Source organism: Astyanax mexicanus, chromosome 3, assembly GCF_023375975.1.
Source record: "Astyanax mexicanus isolate ESR-SI-001 chromosome 3, AstMex3_surface, whole genome shotgun sequence".
In the NCBI taxonomy this organism is placed as follows: Eukaryota; Metazoa; Chordata; class Actinopteri; order Characiformes; family Acestrorhamphidae; genus Astyanax; species Astyanax mexicanus.
This window is the reverse complement of record NC_064410.1, coordinates 11,039,647-11,066,348: the sequence shown is the minus strand read 5'-3', so window position 1 is coordinate 11,066,348 and position 26,702 is coordinate 11,039,647. Positions and strand designations below refer to the sequence as shown.

Genomic DNA, 26,702 nt, shown 5'->3' with positions numbered 1-26,702 from the left:
GATATTAAATCAAGTTTAATTATTGTCAAGACCCCTTCACACTGCCTTGAAACATGTCAAGTCATGTCAAACTGTCATTGAATAGTCATTGAATAACAAGCTGAATAAAATATGTTTTCCAATAAATAATCCTCAAAAAAATATCAGGGTTACACGCATACGCAGCCACAGCTACTACAACAAAACCACTTGCTGTTTCATCATCTGTCACCAAACCAAAATTGTGCTACTCAGTAAAATTAGCTTGCAGTTCTGTTGTATGAAAAGGCACTTTTCCTTTCATGCATTCCTTCAGAACTAGAGTGACCACTGGTATCTTTACTGTTGTTTATTAAAGAGGAAACATGAAACTAGTCAAATGGCTTGTTGTTTTCACATAAGTGAAATCACACCCTTGGCCAAATTCACTCAATTTAATCGGTGTCAAAGATAGCATTCATCAGACAAGCAATTTGTCTTAAATTTAAATAATTGCAAAATTGCTAAATTAATTTGTGTCTCTGCGCTTAAGAGAAATTGAACATAATAATTTTGAAACAATACAAATTCAGAAACATTAGGTAAGGGCCTGAATTTGTAGGTCCCTAGAAAGTCAAGGAGCCATAGTAAACGACTTCTATGGAAGTCAAGGGCCCCATAGCAGGGGCTATACCTCTAATGGTATGCCCTGCTCTTCTCTAGGGCCCCCTGGTAGGGGCTCTCATAAGCAGGGCCCTCTAAAAATATGCCCCCCTCTTTCCTAGGACCCCTAATAGCCAGAAGTCGAAGTCAAAGCAGTGCCACAACGCCTCATCCATTTTCCTAAGGGGCCCAAAAGCATGGCTAGGGCCCCCAAGAGGTCCTGGGGTCAAATCCCTAACAGTCAGAGGATCCTTAAAATGGAGGGCCCTCGGAAATAAAAATAAATTGTACCATAAATGTTGATAGGCATCGCAAAAAGTTTTCGGCCAGGGCCCCACGGGGCCCCCTGACCTCAAGGGCCCCTGGGCGCTGGCCCCACTGGCCCGGTCAGTAATCCAGCCATGATCAAGTGGTCCCCTGCAGCTGATGCTGCTTTTACTAAACTCAAGTCTGCTTTCGTTTCTGCTCCCATTCTCGCTCATCCTAAGCCCGATGTTCCGTTTGTGGTCGAGGTCAAACTTGCTCTCGAGGAGTGGCGTCACTGGTTGGAGGCGTCCGCTCACTCGTTCACTGTCCTCACAGATCATAAAAATCTTGAATACTTACGTAATGCTAAGCGTCTCAACCCTCGTAAAGCACGTTGGTCTTTTGCACGGTTTAATTTTTCCATTTCGTTTCGCCCCGGCAACCGTAACACCAAGGCGGATGCGCTATCACGAATTTTCTGCACTCCTGATAGCGCATCCCAGTCCTTAACCTCCCGATGTTAAGATCGCAGCCATTCGCTGGGAACTAGACGATCTCATCCAGCAGAGTGTGGAACACTCACCTCCCCCTGAGGGTTGTCCGCCTCAGAAAACCTTCGTTCCTGTGCAGTTTAGAGAACGTTTAATTAGTTGGGCTCACTCCTCACTCACTTCTGGCCACCCGGGTGTCACACGCACCCTACAGTTAATCTCAGCTCGGTATTGGTGGGAAACCATGCGAGCTGACGTACATGCGTTTGTCGTCTCCTGCTCCATATGGGCTCAGTGCAAGACACCTAAAACCCTTCCAGCCGGTAAGCTAGTTCCTCTTCCTGTACCTGAGCGACCCTGGTCTCACATTGCAGTGGACTTTGTTACGGACTTACCTGAGTCCGAGGGTTACACCACTGTTCTCACGGTAGTAGACAGGTTTTCTAGGGGTGTCAAGTTTATTCCATTCCCTGCCTTACCCACAGCTCTACAAACTGCTCAGGCCATATACACTCACATTTTTAGACACTGTGGTGTTCCGGAGGATATCCTTTCTGACCGAGGCCCTCAGTTTACATCTAGGGTATGGAAGTCCTTCTTTGAGTATTTGGGGGTTCACATTAGTCTTACGTCTGGGTTTCATCCCACTAGCAATGGGCAGTGTGAACGTGCCAACCAGGAATTAGGTAAATTTCTTAGGTTATACTGTCATAAATATCCTACTGATTGGTCTCAGTTTCTGATATGGGCAGAAATTGCACAAAACTCACTCATTAACTCAACTTCTGGTCTCACTTCTGGCCTTCCAGTGCATTCTGGGGTACCAACCTCCGTTAGCTCCGTGGACGGCCATGTCTTCTGAGGTTCCAGCAGTAGCCGACTGGATGAAACGGAGTGAGCAAGTGTGGGAGGATACTCACCAGCAGGTCTCGGCTGCGTTGCGCCACTACAAGGAGAGGTCTGACAGACACAGAGGCAGTACCCCCAGTACCAACCTGGGGATCGGGTTTGGTTATCTACACGGGACTTGAGGTTTGAGGGAGAGTGCAGGAAACTGGTGCCCAAGTATATTGGTCCATTTAAGGTAATATCGCAGGTTAACGAGGTTACCTATAAGATTGAGCTGCCAGTTCAATACCGGGTACACAACTCATTCCATGTGTCTCTTCTTAAGCCTCTTATCCCAGGTCCGCTCGCTGAGGGTACTCCTGATGACGTTCTGCCCGCAGCAGTGGAGGGGGAGGCTTCAGCCACATATGCGGTGAGAGAGGTACTGGATTCTCGCAGGCGCGGCGGTGTGCTCCAGTATCTGATTAACTGGGAGGGCTACGGCCCAGAGGAGCATTGCTGGGTTGCTGCCGGTGATGTGCTGGACCCTGCTCTACTGGCCGAGTTTCATGCCCGTCACCCGGGCAAGCCTGCTCCCAGACCCCGTGGGCGTCACAAGCGCTCACTTTCCTCTTCGGTTCCGGTTAGTCGGGGTTCCCGTTCTCGCAGCCCACGCCTATCCGGTACCTCTGTGGCGACTCCTGTTCCTCCCGCTGGTACTCCCTGCTCGTCGGGTGGACGTCGTCGTGGTCGTTCTCGTTCCCTGCCGACTCCCTCGGGGGAGGGTTCTGTCACGTCTGGTGTTGTAGGCACTCCCTGTCGTTCCACACTTAGCTCCAACGGAGGTTCTCAGTTAGACAACTACAACACCCAGAATGCACCACCCACTGACATCACACATACTGCCGATCACATGACACCTCACCTGCCCCGGCCAGGAAGTCCTGAATATTGATTACTCCCTGCAGTATATAAGGACAGCTCATACTCACACCTGCGCCGCGTATTGTCTGGTTTCGTCCACATTACAAAGCATTTATTTCTGTGATTGTTTTCTCATGTATGACCTTGCCTTTTGTTTTCCGATCTTGGTTTTTGCCTTTGCCTACTCTGTGGATTTTTTCGTGTATTACCTGGACTGTTTATCGTTTCTGTTTTTGTATCACCTCTGATACTGCCTGCCTCGTGTATGACCACTCTTGGACTGTGTATCGTTTCTGTTTTTGGATTTCCTCTGATACTGCCTGCCTCGTGTATGACCATTGGACTGCCTCACTATCCTGTTATGGTCTTAACCTCCAGGTATCTGTTTACTGGTGTTATTTACTCACTGTTATTATCTCTGTTTATACCCTGTGGGTTTTTAATAAAATCCTTAACTGGTTCCGCGAGTGTCTGTATTCTGTACCCCATCATGACAAAGTGTTTTTTCACTGTTGGCAATATATGCAAGATATCCTCATTTAAACTCTGAGATGTACAAATATATGACCAGTATTTATTTTTATAAGTTTAATATCACCTTAAATTATCTTTTTATTGTTACATTAGTTAGTAGTTATTGAGATAAACATGAACTATAATTCATATTTATTTAATGAGAGTATTAACTGCTTATCAGCCTGGTAGGCATTTAGAGCTATAGGTACCAGCCTGAGAGGCATATAGTAAATGTAATATATCTCCTTTATTTATTTAGAGTATTAACTGCTTATCAGCCTGGTGGAAATATAGAACTATAGTTACCAGCCTGAGAGTCATATAGTAACTGTAATATAGCTAAATATATTTATTTAGACAGTGACTAGCACACTAAGCAGCATACTTGGCAATAGGGAATAGGGAAGGGCTTGCTAAACAAACAGATAACTAGGTAACAGTATCTTTTCTGTCTTTAATTAGTCCCACATTAATCCCACAGATAACTAGGTAACAGTTAGCATCTTTTCATGATTAAAGTTATGATTTCTGTACCATTTTAGGGATATTATATTAATATACTGCTGACATAAATCCCCTATTTTCAGGTGAAAGGTTGAAAATAAAAAATAGCTCAGCTGCTGCAGACCGGGAGGGACAAATTTGAAAAAAAAAAAAAAAAATGCAGTGGTTTCCTCCTCTAACTGGTCAGAAAGTTGTGCTGCGTTCAGCTGCTCTGCTGTACTGTGATTGGCTGGGAAGTCCGTGGGCGTGGTAATACCGGTGGTACTTTAGAGGAAGCGCCTTGTCAGGACCTGTTGAGGGAACAAAAGTCCCTTGTGTTTGTAGTGAGGGCGCAGCTCCAAACACTGAAATGCTCTTCTGGTTGGTGTGTTTATATATGTCAAGACAGAGATTCTTTGAAATCACGTGACTTGAAAAATAGGGGTTGGTCATGAGACATTCTTTTCCTATTTTAAACATTGCTCCCTTCCCTTTAGACTATTTGGCTTTTTATAACACTTTACACCTAAACCTAAAATTCTATAACATTACATGAGAAAAAATAATGTAAAGTAATCAAGCAACATAATTATAAATATTGTATTCACTTCGTTGTTTCTAAACTTAATATCTTTATTTATATCTATAATATTTTTATTTATTATATTATAGTTTAGTTCCTTAAAATATAATTTTGCATTGACGTTTTCTGAAGTCTTAACTTGTAAAAACACTTAACTACTAAGACAATTATGTGTGCACACATTCATTATGTTGAGTTTGGTGTAGAACAAAAGTTTGATAGGGATCTATTTTTAAAGGTTCAGAATAATGTTATAGAAGCATTGTAAGTGCATTTCACAAGGTCACTCTACACAGACTAACTGCAGTAATCAGGGCATTTATCTCAGAGCTCATGTATTTAAACCTGCTATTCTGGTTCAAAAACAAAACAGTTCATAATGGCACATAGGGGTGTGTTTTTTCTCATTTAAACACAGAGACTTATTTGAAATCACATGACTTAAAAAACAGGTTTTGGTCATGAGACATTCTTTCCAGATTTTAAACATTGCTGCCCTTCCCTTAAGACATGTTTTTGATAACACTTCACACCTAAAATTGTACATCACAATCTGCCAGTTTTACTAAAACCAGCTCACAGCTTTCATTTTCTATGCTTAGTTCAGAGAAAAATTAGAATAACTTTTTTAAATGTATACTTTCTCTTCAACAATAAACATTACTACTTTGTCTCAGAAGGTAGTAAAGTAATATGGATGTTTACAGTGAAGAATGCATGTGTGTAATAGATATATGTCTATTTCAGCAGTCACTAATAGGCAGACCGCGGTCCAGGTCCGGACCCAAATGTTGCCCTATGTGGACCCAAACCGATAAACTACTGAGAAATATTTAATTGTACACTGTAAACCCATACGTTGTTTAAACTCAAATGATTTAAGTCTGTTTTACATAAAATTGAATATTTCTAAACAATACTCAACAATGTTGAGTTAGTTGAACATATGTGGGCACAAATACATTCATACATTCAAGGCAACCGGTTTCCTCAATCTTTTTAAGTAAATTCAACTTATCCGGGCTTACAGTGTATACGTGCTTTGCTGCGCAATAAACTCACAGGCCAATCACGTGTAAGATCACCAAATGCTTTCCTCTGCCAAAAAACGCCTTTATACGGAAATAGGGAACCCAAGAACAAGCAGAAAAACAAGAATGGGCGGAAACTAAAGTCACGCTGAGCGCGACAGAGAGACAGGAAAGGAATGTAAATAAAAAGCGAGGCATTTTTTATTATTATATATATTTTTTTTTCATCATAGTTCAAACAACAGGATATAGCACTGAATCATAACACAAGCTAACAATCGGTCCAGACCTTGGCCTGTCGAAATTTTCTCTAACTGGACCATACTGAATTCTAATTAAATACCCCTTGTCTAGTTTATTAATTACTGTAGTGTATTTATTTTGTAACTCCAATCCTGGTGTCATTTCTCATAAGTAGTCTGTTAGTAATAAGTATTAACTAAACCTGTGAGTAATGTTAGTCCACACATTGTCTTAAGAAGTACTCATATAGTGAAATGAAATGGTTAGTGTTTGTCACAGAATGCACAGTATACCACTATACCCATATAAAATCACAGCAATCCAAAAAGGATTAAAGATATTAGCAACATTATGAAACAATGATTTAATGTATTTATACTAAAAGGTACAGATCAGTGAAAAATTTACAAATACTTTATGAGGAGAGTCCAAACCCAGGAGTCCATAGGTCATCTACAATTATGATTAAATTAAATTTACGATTAAAATACTTTGTGTTTGTCTATCCCTTAAAATCTCAATAAAATACATTTAAGTTTGTGGTTGTAAGTTATATATATAAAATTAACTAGGCTGAGCCCTGATCTTTACATACCCAGGCAATACCTCTGGCTGAAAGCTTACACTGTGCTTGCAATTAGAAGGTTGTAGAGTTTTCCAGCAACTCTTAAACAGGGATAGTCCAGCAAATGTCTGCATGTGGGGCCTGTGGCCCATACTAGCAGCAATGTATGCTGTGGAACCGATCCCTGCACATGAACAGGCTTGTAGTCCAACGAATGCCTGCATGTAGGGCCAGCGGCCGATTCTATCAGCAATGCAATTGCATCATGCATCACTGAGCACAACACCCATGGTAATATCTTGAATGAAATGCACAGAACACCCTTACATTTCTGTACTGGAAGCATGTGCTCACCATCACACAGCCCACAAGTTGCTAAATAAACTCATTTATTGCATGGGAACATACCAACGCATATGAATGAAATACTCCACTGTTCTCAGTCACTGGTGTTAATATAATTGCTTGTATTACCTAAATTATAATGCTTATGACTTGTTTAAAATGTCCTCTTTTTTGGGTGTATATATATATATTATTTCTATCACTTTTGGGTTAGCTCCTCCATGTCTTCCATGTATGACAGATCTGCCATAGTCCAGACATATTAAGACATGGGCCAATTACAGAGCCAACACCAAAAACTTTTTTTTATTTAGAAAAGATTGTTTCTAAATAATCTCTTTATAAGATACATGTATTTTTGTTCAACATAACATATTTTAACTAACACATCTGCTTCCATAGTTGTAACAAGTGAATTTAAATTCTAAATTTAAATGAGGAGGAGGGAATTCCAAACCGGATCTCCAACAAAAAATCTTTGTTGCAGTGATGACTTTTAGTCATTTATAAGAAATTTGGTCATGCCAATCTGTTCTTAAAAATCATCAGACCTGGGCAGTATGAGTAGGTCCAGTGAAAGTGAACATGAGGTGGGAATTCATATAGAGTATATATTTTATACAGCAAATACTTACATAATCAGAAACAACCTCAGAAAGTTTTTTATTTTACTATTTGAATGACATTTACTTACAGTGCCTTGCAAAACTGTAATTTTTTGTGAAGAATCACAAAAAGATCTACCCAAGCCTAGCTACCTTACTTCCTAATATGGGTATACATGCCACCAGTGTGACACATCAACTTCTTCTGACAGGTGGTGTGACATAGCCCCTTCTGTAAAATCTGTGGAAAGAGCTAAAAAACTGCTGTTCACAAACTCTCTCCATCCAACCTCACTGAGCTCCAGCTGTTTTGTAAGGAAGAATGGGCAAAACTTTCAGTCGCTCGATGTGCAAAACTGATAGAGACAAACCCCAAGCGACTTGCAGCTGTACTCACAGCAAAAGGTGGCGCTACAAAGTATTTACGCAAGAGGGCTGAATAATAATTGCATGCCCCACTTTTCAGTTTTTTATTTCTAAAAAAAAGTTTAAAATATCCAATACATTTCATTCCACTTCACAACTGTGTCCCACTTGTTGTTGATTCTTCACAAAAAAATGAAAAAATTCATATCTGTGTTTAAAAACATATCTATGTTTGAAACCTGAAATGTGGCAAAAGGTTGAAAAGTTCAAGGGGGCCGAATACTTTTGCAAGGCACTGTATCTGCCTTTTTGTGTTTATACTGAAAAAAGAGCCCTTTAACAAAACGAAGAAAGTGTTTCTAGACCTCCTGTATATCTTCTGCATGGGCATGGTAGTGGGGGGAAAAGTGGACCTGACTACCCAGGGCCCGAGAAGGGAGAGGAGCCCATGAAAATCCTGTTTTGTTTTTTTTTTTTCAATGAATTGGGCCCTCCAATTAAATATTTATTAATTAATACTTCAAATATATTGATAACATCAACTGAGAGAATGAACTTTAGTCACAGTCCTCTCAACATATTGGACATTCTGGGGGGGGGGGGGGCCCTCTTGGATGCACAAAATGGTTTAGTCCGCCCGACAGCGACCGGCGACAAGTGTAACGTCAGTAAGCCCCGATTGAATGACCTGGGGGTGAAACTTCATGATGCACAAAAATCAGGGTATCTAAAGAGGAAAGAAATGAAGAAATGAAGGCGAAATGAGCGAGGCGGCTGTTAACGACTTTCTTTCCCAAAGGTGAACCAAGTTTGCTTGTTATGCAAAGTTCAATTAAAGTTAACTTGGTAAACTCCAAATAGCTGCTGCTGATGTTTTTATGCTCACGTGAGAGAGAGAGAGAGAGAGAGAGAGAGAGAGAGAGAGAGAGAGAGGCTGTGACCGAAATGGCTCCCTATTTACTAGTTAGGGCACTATTGAGTATGTCAGCCATTTTTCTTTGAGTGTCCGAGTCATAAGGGGGGATTCGAACGTGATTTTGAGGGCACTAAAAACTCCCATAATGCATCATGATTTATAGTAAACTTCGCTGCTTACTAAGAGCTGAATGTGTCCCAAAATGCATTGCGGGTCTCGCAACTAAGCAACAGACAGCCGAAGAAACGGAGCGGACAGCGAGCCACCAGGGTTGCCAGATTGGCAAGTGGGATTCAGATAAAACCAATTTACAGGGTAAAACGTGTTTCAAATCCACAAAATTACAGAGAAAACCACCCAAACAGCTGATGTTCATCATATTAACAATATTACAGGGTTTATTCCAACATGATCTTAACTAAAATACCATAAATATCTTAAATATCACTGATTACAAAAAAATATATTTAAATGAGTTTAACTTCTCTGCATATTTGTATTGTGTGTTTTGTGGCTTGTATCATTGGACACACGAAAAAAAAACTTAAAAACAGTACGTAAAAACAACCTTGCAAGCATTGAAAGAAAGAAATAACTTACTCACATATAATAACGAACATAAACACAGCTTCAAATTTCCATCAGCAGGACTAAAATCTCTGTCTCTGCAGGGTTAGATACATGGCTGGATTACTGACCGGGCCAGTGGGGCCAGCGCCCAGGGGCCCTTGAGGTCAGGGGGCCCCGGGGGGCCCTGGCCGAAAACTTTTTGCGATGCCTATCAACATTTATGGTACAATTTATTTTTATTTCCGAGGGCCCTCCATTTTAAGGATCCTCTGACTATTAGGGATTTGACCCCAGGACCTCTTGGGGGCCCTAGCCATGCTTTTGGGGCCCTTAGTCATGCTTTTGGGCCCCTTAGGAAAATGGATGAGGCGTTGTGGCACTGCTCTGACTTCGACTTCTGGCTATTAGGGGTCCTAGGAAAGAGGGGAGCATATTTTTAGAGGGCCCTGGTTATGAGAGCCCCTACCAGGGGGCCCTAGAGAAGAGCAGGGCATACCATTAGAGGGCCCTTGATCCCGAGGGCCCCTGCTATGGGGCCCTTGATTTCCATAGAAGTCGTTTACTATGGCTCCTTGACTTTCTAGGGACCTACAAATTCAGGCCCTTACCTAATGTTTCTGAATTTGTATTGTTTCAAAATTATTATGTTCAATTTCTCTTAAGCGCAGAGACACAAATTAATTTAGCAATTTTGCAATTATTTAAATTTAAGACAAAATTGCTTGTCTGATGAATGCTATCTTTGACACCGATTAAATTGAGTGAATTTGGCCAAGGGTGTGATTTCACTTATGTGAAAACAACAAGCCATTTGACTAGTTTCATGTTTCCTCTTTAATAAACAACAGTAAAGATACCAGTGGTCACTCTAGTTCTGAAGGAATGCATGAAAGGAAAAGTGCCTTTTCATACAACAGAACTGCAAGCTAATTTTACTGAGTAGCACAATTTTGGTTTGGTGACAGATGATGAAACAGCAAGTGGTTTTGTTGTAGTAGCTGTGGCTGCGTATGCGTGTAACCCTGATATTTTTTTGAGGATTATTTATTGGAAAACATATTTTATTCAGCTTGTTATTCAATGACTATTCAATGACAGTTTGACATGACTTGACATGTTTCAAGGCAGTGTGAAGGGGTCTTGACAATAATTAAACTTGATTTAATATCATTAACACAGCATTTTTAATATACTCAAAACCTTCCCCCTGTCTCCCTCTCCATGCCTCTCTCTCTCTCTCTCTCTCTCTCTCTCTCTCTCTCTCACACACACACACACACACAAAACAGCATTTTTGTAGTAGATAGTGACTGCCCCTCCCCCACCCTCTTACTTAGTGGTGAAAAATTGTTACATTGCCCTAAATTCCCACGGGGGCTGAGCCAATCAGGTGTTGCGAGAACTTCCAAGTGAATATGCAAGATCTATATAAAACCCCCTGCCAGTTTCAAAACTCCTCACATTCAGAGAGTTCAGCTTGCGAATTTGCTCTGTGCTTTTACTACAACTTTTACATTGCTATTACCAGATCAGCAACCAACAGCCTTTTTAAAGGATCATTGCCCTTTATACTGCATTATATTATTTTATAATATATATAAATATTTTTATATTATATTATACTATTCTATATTGCATATATTCAAAGGCTTATATATTATATTATATTATATTACATGATATTACATTACAATATTTACTATATTAAACATGGAAACATTCAGAGCGGATTGGTGAGCATGAGGGGAGTGTGGAGCATAGGGCTTGCATTCTAGCATTATATAATCGCTCCAGAGGCACAGCAACAATTAATTCTGATATTGTCAAACAAATTGATGCAGAAAGACAATACTGGCGGGAAGTTTTGAAAAGAGTTGTTGCAGTCATCCAGTTTTTGGGGGAGAGGGGACTTGCTTTCAGGGGAGATGATGCTATTAGGATCAGCCCACAATGGTAATCTTTGGGCATCATAGAACTCTTAGCCCAATTTGACCCATTCCTAGCTGAGCACCTCTAAAGGTTTGGAGGGAAGGGAAAAAGTTCTGTGTCCTTCTTATCATCAACAGTGTGTGAAGAATTTATCAATTTGATGAGACAGAGAACAAAGCAGGCAATTGTTAATGAGATCAAAGAATCAAAATACTTCTCTGTTATAGTTGACTCCACTCCAGGCCTTGCTCATGTGGACCAACTTACTTTTATTTTCAGGTTTGTTAATAATGACGGACATGTAGTTGAGCGTTTTCTAGCTTTTGAGCCTTTTGAAAACCATAGTGGGGACAGTTTGGCAGAGTGTGTCGTTGCTATTGTGGAGAATCTGGGCCTAGACTTATCCAACTGTAGGGGCCAGTCATACGATAATGCAAGTAACATGTCGGGAAAGTACAATGGAGCCCAAGCTCATCTTAAACAAAGAAAGTCTTTGATTTGTTACGTCCCCTGTGCAGCACATTCACTGAATTTAGTTGGTGTCAATGCTGTTGACAGTAGCCCAGAAGCTGGACGTTTTTTTGACTTTGTACAGGCAATGTACACATTTTGTGCATCATCTACACACAGGTGGGGAAAGGTTTTCCGTGATACTGATATCAAACTCACACTGAAATCACTGTCAGGTACTCGATGGAGCGCACAAGCTGAGTCAACTAAGGCTCTTTGGAAATATTATGCACAACTGAGAGAGGCATTGAATGATATGTCTAAAGATATGGAGGAGCTTTAAATGTCACCACTGCTGTCTCCCAAGAGTACAGGAATGACCTCCAGCGTACAAAGAAGCGCAAAATTATGTCTGATGATAGTGCAGAGCCAGGTGTAGCATTTAACGGAAAGGACAAGTTTCGGATTGAAACTGTCAATGTTGTCATTGACAAACTTGTGTCCTGTCTCAACCACCGTTTGAATGCATACACACACTTAACTGAGCTATTTGATGTTCTTTTCATGCCTGACAATATGTCCAACAGTGAACTCACTTTAAAGGCTAACTCACTCGCTGCAGCATATCCTTCAGATCTGAACATGAGCCTGGCGGATGAATTAATACAATACAAATCATTCATAACAGAAAAAGAAAAACAAAATGCTCAAAACTATGATAAATTTGAATTTACAGTCAACCTTTCCAAATGTCTACATAGCACTTTTTTTGACTGTGCCTATCACAAATTGTGAAGGGGAGCGTTCATTCTCCAAACTGGCTCGTATTAAGAATGAACTCAGGATTAGGATGCGCCAAAACCGCCTGAACTCACTGTCACTTCTGGCCATTGAATCAGATTTGGTCAGACAGATTAATTTTGATGAATTAGTGGATGACTTTGCAAGAAAGAAGAGTAGAAAGAAACATATTTAAAATAGACTATTGAGTTAGGGTTAGTTAGTGACTGGTTGTTTAATGTATTACTGTATTTATGTTTTTTGGGGAGGGGAGGTGCGCATGGGGGCGGGGACTATCCTTAATCCGTCCTTGGTTAGATATCTAACTATAACACCGCCGAGTTAAATTTCCAAACTCTTAACACTTGGTAGTTTTGTTCACCTGTCAAATCACAGTGTTTCCTCCAGACAATTTCAGATACAACTCGACATTTGGCATGAAACCACCCAATCTGGCAACAGTGCGAGCCGGGGTACGCTGCTATTTTTAATGTAGTTCAGTAATGTGAGGATCATCTTCTAAACAGCGTAAAAATAACAAACAGATAAATGACGTCATGATCAGCTCAGAGCTTCACTAACTTTAATTCAGAGCTCAGTTCAGTGTGGAGTTTATGGAGTTTTAAACACGGTTCAGCCCCTCTCTCACCTGTGTGTTTTTATGCGACCAGTGCTGGCGCATGATAATGATGAGTTAGTGTCCGAATTCACTCCAGTTTTACCACTAATTAGTGAACTTATTAGTATCTCCCTACATAGCGCAACACTAATGAGGGAGTAGGGAGCCATTTCGGTCACAGCCAGAGAGATCGCTGCTTATGTTTGTATGCTCACATGAAGTCGTGAAGCTAGTTGCCAACCAGGCTGCTTGCTGCTGTAAGTATAAAGACAATTATGAGCCGGCTAATGTTAGTTATCGACATTAACCAGTTTCTGAAACAAACAGTCAAACAGTGGTGTTGGTGCAGCTGGAGCAACAGGAGCAGCAGTGAAGATGAGCCGTCATGACTGGTATGTTACTGACTGGTAGAATTGCTGCCTAAATGCGATTTGTTTACCTTTAGTTTAAAGTAAGTTAGTATTTTGGTTCAGTGCGTGTGCTAAAGCATATTGTCTACTAACACAGCAGAGCTGAAAGTGAAACTCTGTGCTGCGACTTAACAGATGATCCACCTAGCAATATTTCTGCTGCATATATTAACATGTAAATAGCCTACCAATATCACTGTAGGCTCAAGTGCACACTAGTAATATATTAAGCAATCAAGCAATTTATTATTTTTGTCTGGTAAAAAGAATTAGAATTGCACTGCAGTGCAGTGCTTAAAAGCTATTGTCAATGCTCAATACATTTGTGATGTTATCAAAGCCAATGAATAATCATGGTAAATAACTGTGATCTCAATAATAATCAAAAATAATTGTGATTATGATTTTTGCCACACATTTTTGCCAGAGGTTGTAGCTTAAAACCTTATTTATGCTTTTTTTATTTCAGACAAATACCCCTTTTTTCCATTTTTTTTTTGCTAACGTTCCTCGTGTAATGGCATGGATATATGGGCCCACTGACATTGAGAATGTATAGGGCCCAGAATTTGCTGCTACGCCCCTGATCTTTTGTACGCATGTCAAAATAAATCTCACTTACGCACACACAAAGAAAGAGAGAGAGAAAGAAAGAGAGAGAAAGAGAAAGGTGGGATGATAAGGGTGGAGGCTCAGAAGTCTGGTTTCATTTTTGGTTAGAGCTGGAGTACTACCGCGAAATGGCGTCGAGTGACGGTAAGAACTGAAACATTGGATCATATATGTAATATATTGGTGCTTTATTTACTGCTTCATCAAGACTATTATGATTAAAGTGTTAAGCTCAGCTATTAAGTAGTGACACTCTGCTGCTAAAACACGATTCCAGTGGTAATACAGATATAGTTTACTGCTGGTCTGGCACACTTTAATATATAATATTATTAGCTATATTGTATTATTTACGTGTTGCTGGTAGTTGTGACATGACAACACTGCATTTACACTGCTCCGTCGTGACAATGCACAGCAATGTATTGCATTCATTTTCAATGTGAAGCGTTGGCTCCGTCAGACGCAGTCACGTGTTGAACCATGGGTCCGATGCGTCGAGTCTGGGGGATGTGATGCGATGAAAGTTAAGCCGAGGTGAACTTTATACAAATAATTCCGTCCAACACAATGGGTCTATCCAATCAGAGAGCAGGTATTGGCTTGATACGCATCCTCAGCGCATATATACAGTATACATATATACTAAAATCATAAGTCTGTATTGCATCTGCATGGTAGGGGTTTATTATTTGTATTCAGCGCTGATAACTTTTAATAAGGTTGCTATCCAGCAAATACTTACATAATCAAGAATTAACTCAGAGAATGACACACACCTTTTATTTTACTATTTGAATGCCTTTACCTATCTTCTGTAAGCATGTGTAAATAAGTTAATCTCGCTCGTGCTGTGGCAGAAATAGTGACAGAAAATAAGTTGCAGAGTCTCTGATTCTAGATCAAAATGAGTAACAAGATTTCTTTGTAAGAATGTAAGATGTAAGAATACAGAATCTCCTCCCTTGGAAGAGTGCCACAGTCCCTTTATACCCTTTAGATCTACCCAACCCTAGCTACCTTACTCCCTAATATGGGTATACGTGCCACCAGTGTGACGCATCAACTTCTTCTGACAGGTGGTGTGACATAACCACTTAGTGAGCATATCAGGCCGGTTCTCAAGACTGTGGTTTTCTGCAGCCTGGTGGAAAAATGAGCCTGGTGCCAGATAGTAGACAGAAAACAGTGACACGCATTCCTCGGCAAACACACACACACACACACACTGTTTTTCATATAGGAACACACACACAGATTCTCAGATATGCTTACTGAGGGGTGAATATCACTGAGCACACATTATCGTTGCATGGAACAAAATGAAATTAAATAATAGTCGTCATAATATTCGTCATTGATTATGAATAATTTCAATAAACACATTCCATCACAACGCACACACAAACAAAGAAAAAGAGAGAGGGGGGGTGATATGGGTTGAGGCTTAGAAGTCTTTTTGTTAGAGCTGAAGTACTACTACAAAATGGCGTTGAGTGAAGGTCAGAACTGAATCACAGCTAAACTGTGTTAATATTGTAGTAATGGAATTATATATGTAATTTTTAATGCATTTTTTACAGAGACAGATAGTAACACATAGAACTAATTCACTACTGTACTAACGTAATAAAATGCTATATCTGTTTGAATTGGAGTATTATTTTTTCTCCTACTTCCAATTTTATTTCACTACATATTTTGGATTAGGTTAATATTTTGACTGATTATACATTTTTTTATGTGCTGCATCGCTACTCGTTACAGTTATAAAAATGTGATCAAACTGTCTTATAAAAAGGCCGCACATGCTCCTGTTCTTCTTTACACTCTGAGATTTTTCCACTGCTTTCTATAGTAACTACATAAAACAATACTGTACTTCAGTAGTACATTTTAAAATTAATTTCTTGCAATACTTAAGTGCAATTTAAAAAAAAAATTAGTAATTCTACTTAAGTGTGGTGCTCAAAAAACACTTTGGGCCCTATTGTACACCCTGCGCAAGGCGTGTAGCGAGGCATGTTGCCATCGTACACCCCGTTAACAATCTATTTTTATGCCTTGCGCATGCGTCCTTAAAATAGCATTGGAATAGCATGGTTGTCTGGAAATTGTGTGTTCAGGTAAATTTCTGGCGTGTTTCTATCTTGGCAGCGGAAAAAAGCATTGCGTGACTGATCCCCCAAAACCACGTCTAAATTCAACTGTCAGTCGCGCAGCCAAAACTGAATCATGATCACCACGAGCAATGCGCTCCCCATTCACTATACCACACCATCACTTCTTTACCACCTTTACCTTTAGCAAAAAACACCTCACCCAGAGCCTTCAGCAATCAACTATAAAAATTTAATATACCTAAAAGTCTGCACAGTACAATATTATTAGTTATATTTACTTCTGACAGTTATAAGGATTTATATTTATGTTCAGTAAACAGACCTAATAACTGTAGCTTAATATAGCAGTTATAGACATTCTGCTGTTTAAGAATTTTAACAGATGCTTATTCTCACTCAAATGCTGGAGTTTTAGAAATAAAAAATTAAAAGAGAAAAGCACTTCGACTGAACATAAATTTATTTTATTTCACTTCACTATTATTTAACTGAAATTCCCTTTTATTATTATTTTTTTATATCAGAAAAATAAAGCATGTTGTCACCCTGGTGTCTGGTGCTGCCCGTCAATTATATAAAACTAAAATCATTTGAAATACACAGAAATATAAAGCTATATGTTAGTGTTCGTTTCTTATCACCAGGGCAAATTTATTAAAATATTAAATATATTAATTCATTAATTAAAACCTTAACCAGTGCTCTAAAATTGCACGTGGCATTATCTCTGTTTTCTTTAAAAAGTTGTTTTATTAAATAACGTCAGATCAGTTGTAGTAAAATGGTATTAAACTCACTTAGGCCACCATATTTACTGTTATTTAATCAAGAGAAATCATGCAAAATGCGCTGCTCCTCTCTCTCCCTCCCCCCCCCCCCCTCTCTCTCTCTCTCTCTATTTCACAGTGTGGAGTTGAATTTAGTGTGAGGCTACAAATAATAAAATAGGGCCATTCACCTTCTATTCAAGTCACAGTTTTGATAGAGCTTTCATTCCATCGTTTTTTCATTCATTTTAAAATTTCTAGTTGTTGTCTCTAGTATGAATAAATGCCATGTGAGAAAAAAAGTGCTCAGGTGTTTCTATTTAGCCCTGCTTTAAATCACTGAATTACTGGTCTCCGAAGAAAGCCTTTCTTCGGAGACCAGTATTTCAGTGATCTAAAGCAGGTTTTAGGGTCTCGCTTATGAATAGTCATACATGCAAATATATCGCCCCTGTTTGGCTAACAGCACTAGAGCAGAGAATGCCTACCTGCCTTCCCCCCACAGTCAATTTTACAGCAGTAAAACTTAAAGGACAAACTTTTTTTCAGATATACAGCCTTGGAGATATAACACTGAGTGCTAGGTAATGTTAACCCTTAAACTCCACTTAACATCAGACGAGCGTCCACGAGGCCAAGAAAGGGGGAATAACCCCTGCAACCGTGATGCCACTATCCCTGCTACAGCACGAATAACCCCCTGCAGCCGTGACGCCGCTATCCCCGTGGCAGTGGAAAACCCCCTGTAGCCGTGACGCCACTATCTCCGTGGCAGTGGAATAACCCCCTGCAACCGTGATGCCACTATCCCCACGACAGCGCTAATAACCCCCTGCAGCCGAGACGCCACTATCCCCACAGCAGCATGAATAACCCCCGCAGTAGCGCGTATAACCACCGTGGCCGTGATGCCACTATCCCTGTGGCAGCGCGAATAACCCCCTTCAACCGTGACGCCACTATCCCCAGAGCAGCGTAAATAACCCACTGCAGCCGTGATGCCACTATCCCCACGGCAGTGCAAATAACCCCCTGCAGCCGTGACGCCAATATCCCTGCGGCAGTGGAATAACCCCCTGCAGCCGTGATGCCACTATCCCCACGGCAGTGGAATAACCCCCTGCAGCCGTGATGCCACTATTCCTGCGGCAGTGGAATAACCCCCTACAGCCGTGACGCCACTATCCCTATGGCAGTGGAATTACCCCCTGCAGCCGTGATGACACTATCCCCGTGGCAGTGGAATAACCCCCTGCGGCCGTGATGCCACTATACCCGTGGCAGTGGAATAACCCCTTGCAGCCGTGATGCCACTATCCCCTCGACAGTGCAAATAACCCCCTGGAGCCGAGACGCCACTACACCCACAGCAGCGGGAATAACCCCCTGTAGCCAAGACGCCACTATCCCCGTGGCAGTGGAATTACCCCCTGCAGCCATGATGACACTATCCCCGTGCCGTTGCAGTGGAATAACCCCATGCAGCCGTGATGCCACTATCTCCGTGACAGCGCGAATAACCCTCTGCAGCCGTGACCGTCGGACCCTTCCAGCCAGCAAACTAGTATTTCACCCAGTTCCTGAAAGACCCTGGTCTCACAATGCAGTGGATTTTGTTACTGACTTACCAGAGTCCGAGGGTTACACCACAGTGCTCAAAGTTGTGGATAGATTCTCTAGAGGGGTTAAATTTATTCCATTTTCAGCCTTACCCACAGCACTTCAGACTACACAGGCTATATACACACATATATTTAGGCATTTTGGCATACCTGAGGATATCCTTTCTGATCGTGGTCCCTAGTTCACATCTAGAGTGTGGAAGTCTTTTTTTGAACATTTGGGGGTTCATGTTAGTGTCACCTCAGGATTTCATCCCACTTGCAATGGGCAGTGTGAACGAGTTAACCAGTGGGTACTGTCACGTCTGGTGCTAAAAGCGCTTCTGTTTCTTCCACACTCAGCTCTAACGGGGATTCTCAGTCTTCCAACTACAACTACTACCCAGAACGCACCACACGCTCACACAGACACCCGATCACATGACGCATCACATGTTACCCCCAGAAAGCCCAGAATACTGATTACAGGCACTATAAAAAAGCCTCTCACACGCCCACCTGTGCCGAGTATTGTTGGTTCTACCTCATTACGAAGCGTTATCCTGTCTCTGTTACTCCGTGTTTGACCTTTATCTCTTTGTTTTTTTTTACACCGATTTTTGCCTGCTCCTTTGTATTTAGACTTACCGTGTTTGACCTGGACTGTTTACTGTTTTTGCCTTCTGTCTTTCTCATAATTGGATTTGTATGTAGGTCAATTAGCTTACTTAACTAATTTTGTGTTTCAATAATTAGTGCTAAAGATATTTAAATCAATGAAACGACAAGGATGCCCAAGTTCATGCACCTGCCTAGTTTTGTTTAAAGAGTTATTTTACACTTTCTGTAAATCCTGTAAAGGTCATTTCACTTCTCAAATATCACTGTGTTTGTCTTTTATATGATCTGAACAACCAAAGTCATGCAAATGATCAGGGGTGCCCAAACTTTTTCATAGTACTGTGTATTCTGTATACGGATGGTTGACATATTTGGCTGAATTATTATTTTTTTTAATCTCAAAATTAAGTCAAAATTAAATCACAGGGTTATATTCTACAAACTTTCCATATATATATATATATATATATATATATATATATATATATATATATATATATATATATATATATATCGTCTTGTAGATTTTGTCTTGAAAATGTTATTTCATGAGCTGATGACGGTGTGTTTAACGCGACTGTGTACTAAAACACAACACTGCTGTTCTGTAAAACTAACGTTACTGATACAGATTAACTCACTTATTCAGATAAGATCATCTGTTTAGTCTCACAGTGGGAAAGATATAGCTAGTGTTAAAGCAGCAACAGGTCAGAAAGAAAAAATATGTAGCGAAAATATAACAATAAAATAAGTGAATCTATTAAGTCTGTGTAAAGTAGTTCCTTACAGCAGCGTTTCTCAACCTTTTTTCTATCACGACACCCTTTAAATATATGCGAGATGTCAAGGTACCCCAGTTAACAGGGGGGGGGGGGGGGGGTAATTTACAATTAGCGCGAAACCTGCTGACTTTTCAAACGAGTGAAATACTCTGCTACACTCACTGCTGAACTACCACTGGATGAAGAAGTTAATGGCTCCAATTCAGAGTTATCTGAATCTGCAATCTTCTTTTTAAAAAACGTTCCATGCGAGCTTGAGCGCTTCACACTACTCTCGCAATGCATCGCGTGGGGGAAAAACTTTACAGTGTGTCCCAATTTAGGGGCCGCATCCTTCAGAGGCTGTATTCGAAGACAGATTGCGTCACAGCAGCGCAGTAATACACCGCCTCTGTGGGTCGCATCCTTCAGAGTATGCTGCCTGTGAATTGGGACACACCCCGACACGAGCTGACTCTGGAAAGGAAATATGCACGTGAGGCGCAATATTTTGACGGCACCCCCGATGAAGCCAGACGGCACCCCAGGGTGCCGCGGCACCCTGGTTGAGAAACACTGCCTTACAGCACTTTCTCATAAGTTTCTTACTTTAACTCATGAAGTCTCTCAGTACATCCTGAGAGCATCAAAATTTGTTGTCAAAATTAACACTACAGCTACAGGAATTGTAATACTATTTAGTAAATCATTTAACTTTTTTATATTTAATGCATCATTTCTTTTTAAAAAGATAATGAGCAAAACAATGATTGATTGGAAAGCTGTTGATGTATTGTTAAAAAAGTGTGCCAATAAACATTGTGACACATTTGTTGAAACAAACAGAAGAACCATGTGTTTATAATATATGCAGCTGGGGCAGATTGAACATTTTTTTTTGTGTTCAGGAGTAACTGTGTCTGAGTGAATCTACATGAATAAGTGAGTGTTGCTGTATAAATATTACATTTGTGAAAAATATACTATCAAAATGTGTTAAACAAAAGAAATATAAAAATATATATATAACGTGTATCTAAGATTTAAATGCAGTTCATATCATATAGTGTGACAAAATAGTATTATGACGTTTCATGTACTTAGTATGAAATTAAGCAATGTAGCTTTATGCTAGCTTCATAAAAGCAGGTAAGATTGACTAAAAGGAAATTTCATTTGGGCATTTTTGTGTAAAATAGCACACCATATGACAGTGCAAAATGGAACTGAAGCAGGAGTGCTAGATATACTTGATTTTTCAGAAAAACATAAAGAGCGATAACACACCCTGTAACTTTCAGTGTCTTTCTGAGATGTTGTTCTTCCTCCTAAAAGAAGGAGGACCCCCACTCCATAAAAGGCCTCCGAACAATCGCCCATTTAAAAAAAGGAGTATGTAGGGGTGGGAATGTTTTACTATCTCACGATTCGATTCGATTCCGATTTTGGGGACCACGATTCAATTCTAAACTAATTTTGATATAAAACGGATTTAATTTATAAAAAATTCTGGTTCAGTCTATAGACTCTGCATGATCTACTACAGTCTGCTTGGTAAGACAGAATGACAAATACAGACAATAAAGTGTTTTCACATTTAATAGGTTTTGAACATTAACCAATGCTTAAATGTATTTTTTCAACCATTGCATAAAGGCAATATTACATTATTGCTTAAGTAACAAAAATAAAAATTTATCTTTCTAAAAATAAATAATGCAATTAAATATACAAAGTGCCTTTTCAAAAAATTATGTCTGGACCACAGCTATAAAATAAGCTGGAACAAAAATAAAGTGCTTTGGTATAATAAGATGCTACAGTTTAACAACATGCACTTATTTTTAAAGGGAAGTTGCAATGAAACAGGCAATAGACCTGGTTATTTTTTTGCCTCTGAATTAGCAGACAGTTTGGTGAAGGACTGCAGTGTGTGTTGGTCTGCTGCTGGTGTCTGACTCTGCTTCGCATCTTTTATCTCCGGGTGATGCCTGGTTATATGAGCCCGTGCGTTTTTCGTGTTCCCAAAGTTTTTGATCTTCATTTTGCAAACCTTGCACACTATGAAGCTCATGTCAAGCTCGGTCTTCCCTGGCATTCGGTAAAAAGCCCAAATGATTCCATGTCTTTGCCTTCAACGAAGACGGGACCGGTTGAATCTCTCTTTCCTCCATTTGTTTTGAAACTTTTCCGCGCATGCGTGTGTCCCAGAGCCTGCTGCGTGGTGAAGTCTCGCATAATTACGCAGAAAAGTTTCAAAACAAACTTCAGCATGACTTAGAATCGATTTTGGGACATTTTAAATCGATTCTGAATCGTAGTAAATGAGAATCAAGATTCCTATATGAATCGATTTTTTGGCACACCTCTAGGAGTATGGCGTCACACCATATGAGTTTTATTTTTGGGACAAACGTTTAAGTTTCAAAATATTATGCCCGAATTTCCAGACAAGCAGACTTACAAGTAGACATCATGGTTATTAATATATGAGCTTTTTCTGGTTTGACTAAAAAATTGTGAAAAGATTAAATCCCATGAATGCTCTGTAAATTCAGTTTTTGACATATTATTCTATGATTTACATATATTTGACACACTGGACCAAAAAAAAAGGCCACATCATGTCAACCACCCACATGCATGTTACAATACCATAACAATACCTATGATAATCATAATTCTGTCCACTACAATCACACATTTTGATACAATCGCATTATTAATAACAACCTTTTGTTGTATGAATCCTATTATTTACAGGGAAATGCTGACAAAAATAATCTGGAGAATGAAGCAATTAATCATTTTTGCCCTTTGTCATTATCTAGTGTGTGAGGAGCTGAGGATCATTCTGCTGGGGAAGAACAGCTCAGAGATCAGCAGAGTGGGGAACTTCATCCTGGGAAGAAAGGCATTTAATACTGAAGCTCCACCCCCTTCAGTAGAGCAGAACTTGCCGAACTATTTTTGTACTTGCCATTTTTTCTGCTGGATTTACCATGTATGACCCAATTTTGCCTTTTACACTCTGGTATGTTGTTTATAATTGCTGCCTTCCTGTTTTTCTTTTTGTTTTCAGCATTACCAAAAACATGGAACCTGGTGCTGTGTGGGAGGGAGGCAGAAACAAAGGCATCCGTGTCTAAACTTTTAGTAGAAAAAAATATTGAAGTATGTGGACGTCTGATCTCCCTGGTGGAGCTTCCAGCTCTCTACAGCTCTCAGCTCTCAGAGGAGGAAGTGATGCGGGAGACTTTCTGCTGTGTCTCTCTCTGTGATCCTGGAGTTCATGCTTTTCTCCTCGTCCTCCCTGAGGGACGTCTCACTGATGAAGATAAAGGAGAACTGGAGAAGATCCAGAACATCTTTGGCACTGGACTGTCATTATCTAGTGTGTGAGGAGCTGAGGATCATTCTGCTGGGGAAGAACAGCTCAGAGATCAGCAGAGTGGGGAACTTCATCCTGGGAAGAAAGGCATTTAATACTGAAGCTCCACCCCCTTCAGTAGAGCAGAACAGTGAGAGAGCTTCAGGAACAGTGGAGGGAAGAAACATCACCATCATCAACACACCTCACCTGTTTGACTCTCCGCTCAGAGAAAATAAACTGAACGACAAACTGAGAGAGTGCATGACTCTGTGTTCTCCTGGACCTCATGTTATCGTGCTGGTTCTACAGCCGGATGATTTCACCGAGACAGACAGACACAGGCTGAATTACATCCTCCACTCTCTGTCTGATGAGGATCAAAAACACACTTTAGTACTAACAACAAAAAAAACAGAAAGAGGTACAAGTGTAGACCCAGTCCAGGAGAATATATCATGGACAATTGCTACAAAATACAGTAACAGACATTTAGAGTGGAGTGGGAGTAGTTGTGTTGCTTTTCTTGAGAGGATTGAGAAGATAATTGAGGAGACTGGTGGGAGCCTTAACTGTGAAATGTTTGAGGATGCAATAGAACAAAAAGAAGAACTGGACAATCATGACCAACCAGAAGAAGCACTGAATATGGAGATATCAGAACAAGACGAACGCATTCAAACAAGACACCAAGCACATAAAAAACATTATGAAGATGCACAGACCAAACAGAAACCAGAGAAAACAAAAACAAATATAAGAAAACAAATTGCGAACTTTATTTATAGACCTAAATCTTGCACTGGTAAGTAATACTTTTAAAATAATTTTCTGTTTTCAGAATGTGTTTTTATTAAGAAAACCTGGACTGAACACTCCCTTCATTACACACACAAAAGTTTTCCATATAGGTGTTCCAACATTTTAACTGTCTATAATATGTTATCTATTTAAAAAATAGATATATTTAAAGGTGTTTAAATGTTGACTATATTCTGTGTGTAATACAGAGCTGAACTGGTAAAGCATAGTTGGTAACATTGTCCCTCACATAGCTTTGTGATATCATGTTTTTCCTCATTTTACTGGCCATTGTCTGTACTGTTACAGTAAAAGTTTTTAAGCGTATTTAAAACTAAGACTTATTCAGGATATGACAAGTATGGAAAGATGAGTGTATCATATGTCACAACATGTCATTTATCAGTTATGCATTTCTTAACATCGTTGAAAAAAATTATTAATTACTGAGCCTCTAAGTATGAAAGAATCAGAAGCTCCATTATGACATGTACATTGTTGTGCAAAATGTTTTAATTTGGACATTGGATTTATTAATAATAAATAGAGATTAGTTTTAGATGCATTTGCAACATTGTACATTCTATCACACTAATATTGTCCATCTTCCATACTCATGTGAACATTCAGTGTTGCGTTCAGTTACCATCTGAAATCCAAATGTCAAGAAAAAACATAAAATAAGAGCATAAAAAGAGAGAGTTAGACACAGTCATATGTCGGTTATAAAAAGCAACTAGGAAGCTTAAAGACTATAAATTGATGTTGTCAAATTCAGTAATGCAACAAAATGAAATGAATGACTGTATGTACCTGCTCAAAATCAGCATCCCTGTGTCTGCTTCTGTGGCTTCTGTTAGCTATGAACAGGGTCTTACCGGTGCATACTCTGCCGTGGGGTTAAACCTCATCAACAATCTCTGACATCAGATTGGTACATTGTACAGGTCTTTTGAGGGAGAAGGTGTTTATTGTTTGTGATTAATGTGAACCCCTCTAGGCCATACAGTTATTTTCCAAACATCTACCAAGCATTCCTTTTCTGTTTGGGCATACCTAGTTTCAGCGTCACTTAAATGTCTGGAACAATATGCCACTGCTCTCCAGTCTTCTTCATGAAGCTGCATCAGCACCTAACCAATCCCATAACTTCTTGCACTGGCAGAAACTGCTGATTATAATACAGTCGCCCTCCCAAAATACAGAGTACCAGTACCAGAATAAAAGAAATCGTAATTTTAAGTATGATTAAATCACAAAATATTGTTGTGATTAATACAAATACATAAATATTGCCAATCTAACACTGATACTTTATTTACTGTCAGCCCTAATGCTGTCACTCTGCCTGCTCTGGAGTCTGATTTCCCCAACAAAGACTCCAATGCCCAGCATACACGCACACCGGATTTTCCTGACTCTGATAATCACGTGAAGCAATGGCATTCCCGCTCCCGCTACTGTTTAGTAGGAATACCTCTCAGTTACCTTAGCTTTTAGCAGAGTATAAAATCTAGTTAGCTCTTTTACAATGTGTTTTCTTTGTTTTTGCCTTGTTTACTGACCTGTCTTGCCTTGCCCTCTGTATTGTTTGTTCTCCGTTGCCGAACTATTTTTGTACTTGCCATTTTTTCTGCTGGATTTACCATGTATGACCCAATTTTGCCTTTTACACTCTGGTATGTTGTTTATAATTGCTGCCTTCCTGTTTTTCTTTTTGTTTTCAGCATTACCAAAAACATGGAACCTGGTGCTGTGTGGGAGGGAGGCAGAAACAAAGGCATCCGTGTCTAAACTTTTAGTAGAAAAAAATATTGAAGTATGTGGACGTCTGATCTCCCTGGTGGAGCTTCCAGCTCTCTACAGCTCTCAGCTCTCAGAGGAGGAAGTGATGCAGGAGACTTTCTGCTGTGTCTCTCTCTGTGATCCTGGAGTTCATGCTTTTCTCCTCGTCCTCCCTGAGGGACGTCTCACTGATGAAGATAAAGGAGAACTGGAGAAGATCCAGAACATCTTTGGCACTGGACTGAAAAGCCTCTCACTTGTCCTCATTGCCCAACCTCTTCAGAACAAAGAATTAGATGAGTCTGTTAAGAAAATTATCAACAGTTTTGGGGGACGATTTATATTTTTTGACATCAAAACAGATTCTGCAAATCTGATGACATGCTTAAAGGTCACCTTCCGCGAAAATCCGATTTTTCTTGTTTTTTGTGGAATACAGTAGGTCTCTCCGAGTTGAATGTGTACACCTGCACATTAAACTGTTTTGCAGCCCCCATTGTCTGCAGGAGCTAAGCAAAGAAATCCCCCTCCCCCCCTCCGAAAAACGGGTGAATTTTGAATTATCTTTCTGCCTACGTAGGCAGAAACTCACAGACCAGCCCACCTTGGCTCGAGAAACTCCCAGAGGCGGAGCTGAAGCGACGCAACATCACCGCTCATCAGTTAGGAGGTGGGAAGCAGTGAGCGGCAGAGCGGTGGAGGGGCGTCGCAGTGCTCCTAGCCAATCAGAGGAGAGA

At 40.1% G+C, this 26,702-nt stretch overlaps 1 protein-coding gene across 1 annotated transcript; it reads left to right on the top strand.

Annotated features, from left to right (window-relative positions):
• Nucleotides 1–14,197: 14,197 nt before the first annotated feature.
• LOC125799337 (GTPase IMAP family member 4-like) lies at nt 14,198–26,669 on the top strand. The gene is made up of 3 exons (XM_049475875.1): nt 14,198–14,277; nt 22,841–22,981; nt 25,908–26,669. Exons 1-3 carry the CDS (start codon nt 14,262–14,264, stop codon nt 26,405–26,407), a joined length of 657 nt encoding a protein of 218 aa, XP_049331832.1. The 5' UTR covers nt 14,198–14,261; the 3' UTR covers nt 26,408–26,669.
• The last annotated feature ends 33 nt before the right edge of the window (nt 26,670–26,702 follow it).

Bases quoted from the DNA above. Each gene is read 5' to 3' on its own strand.
- LOC125799337 (XM_049475875.1), top strand. The intron at 22,982-25,907 runs GTACTTGCCATT...TTTTGTTTTCAG, and splicing joins GAACTTGCCGAACTATTTTT to CATTACCAAAAACATGGAAC.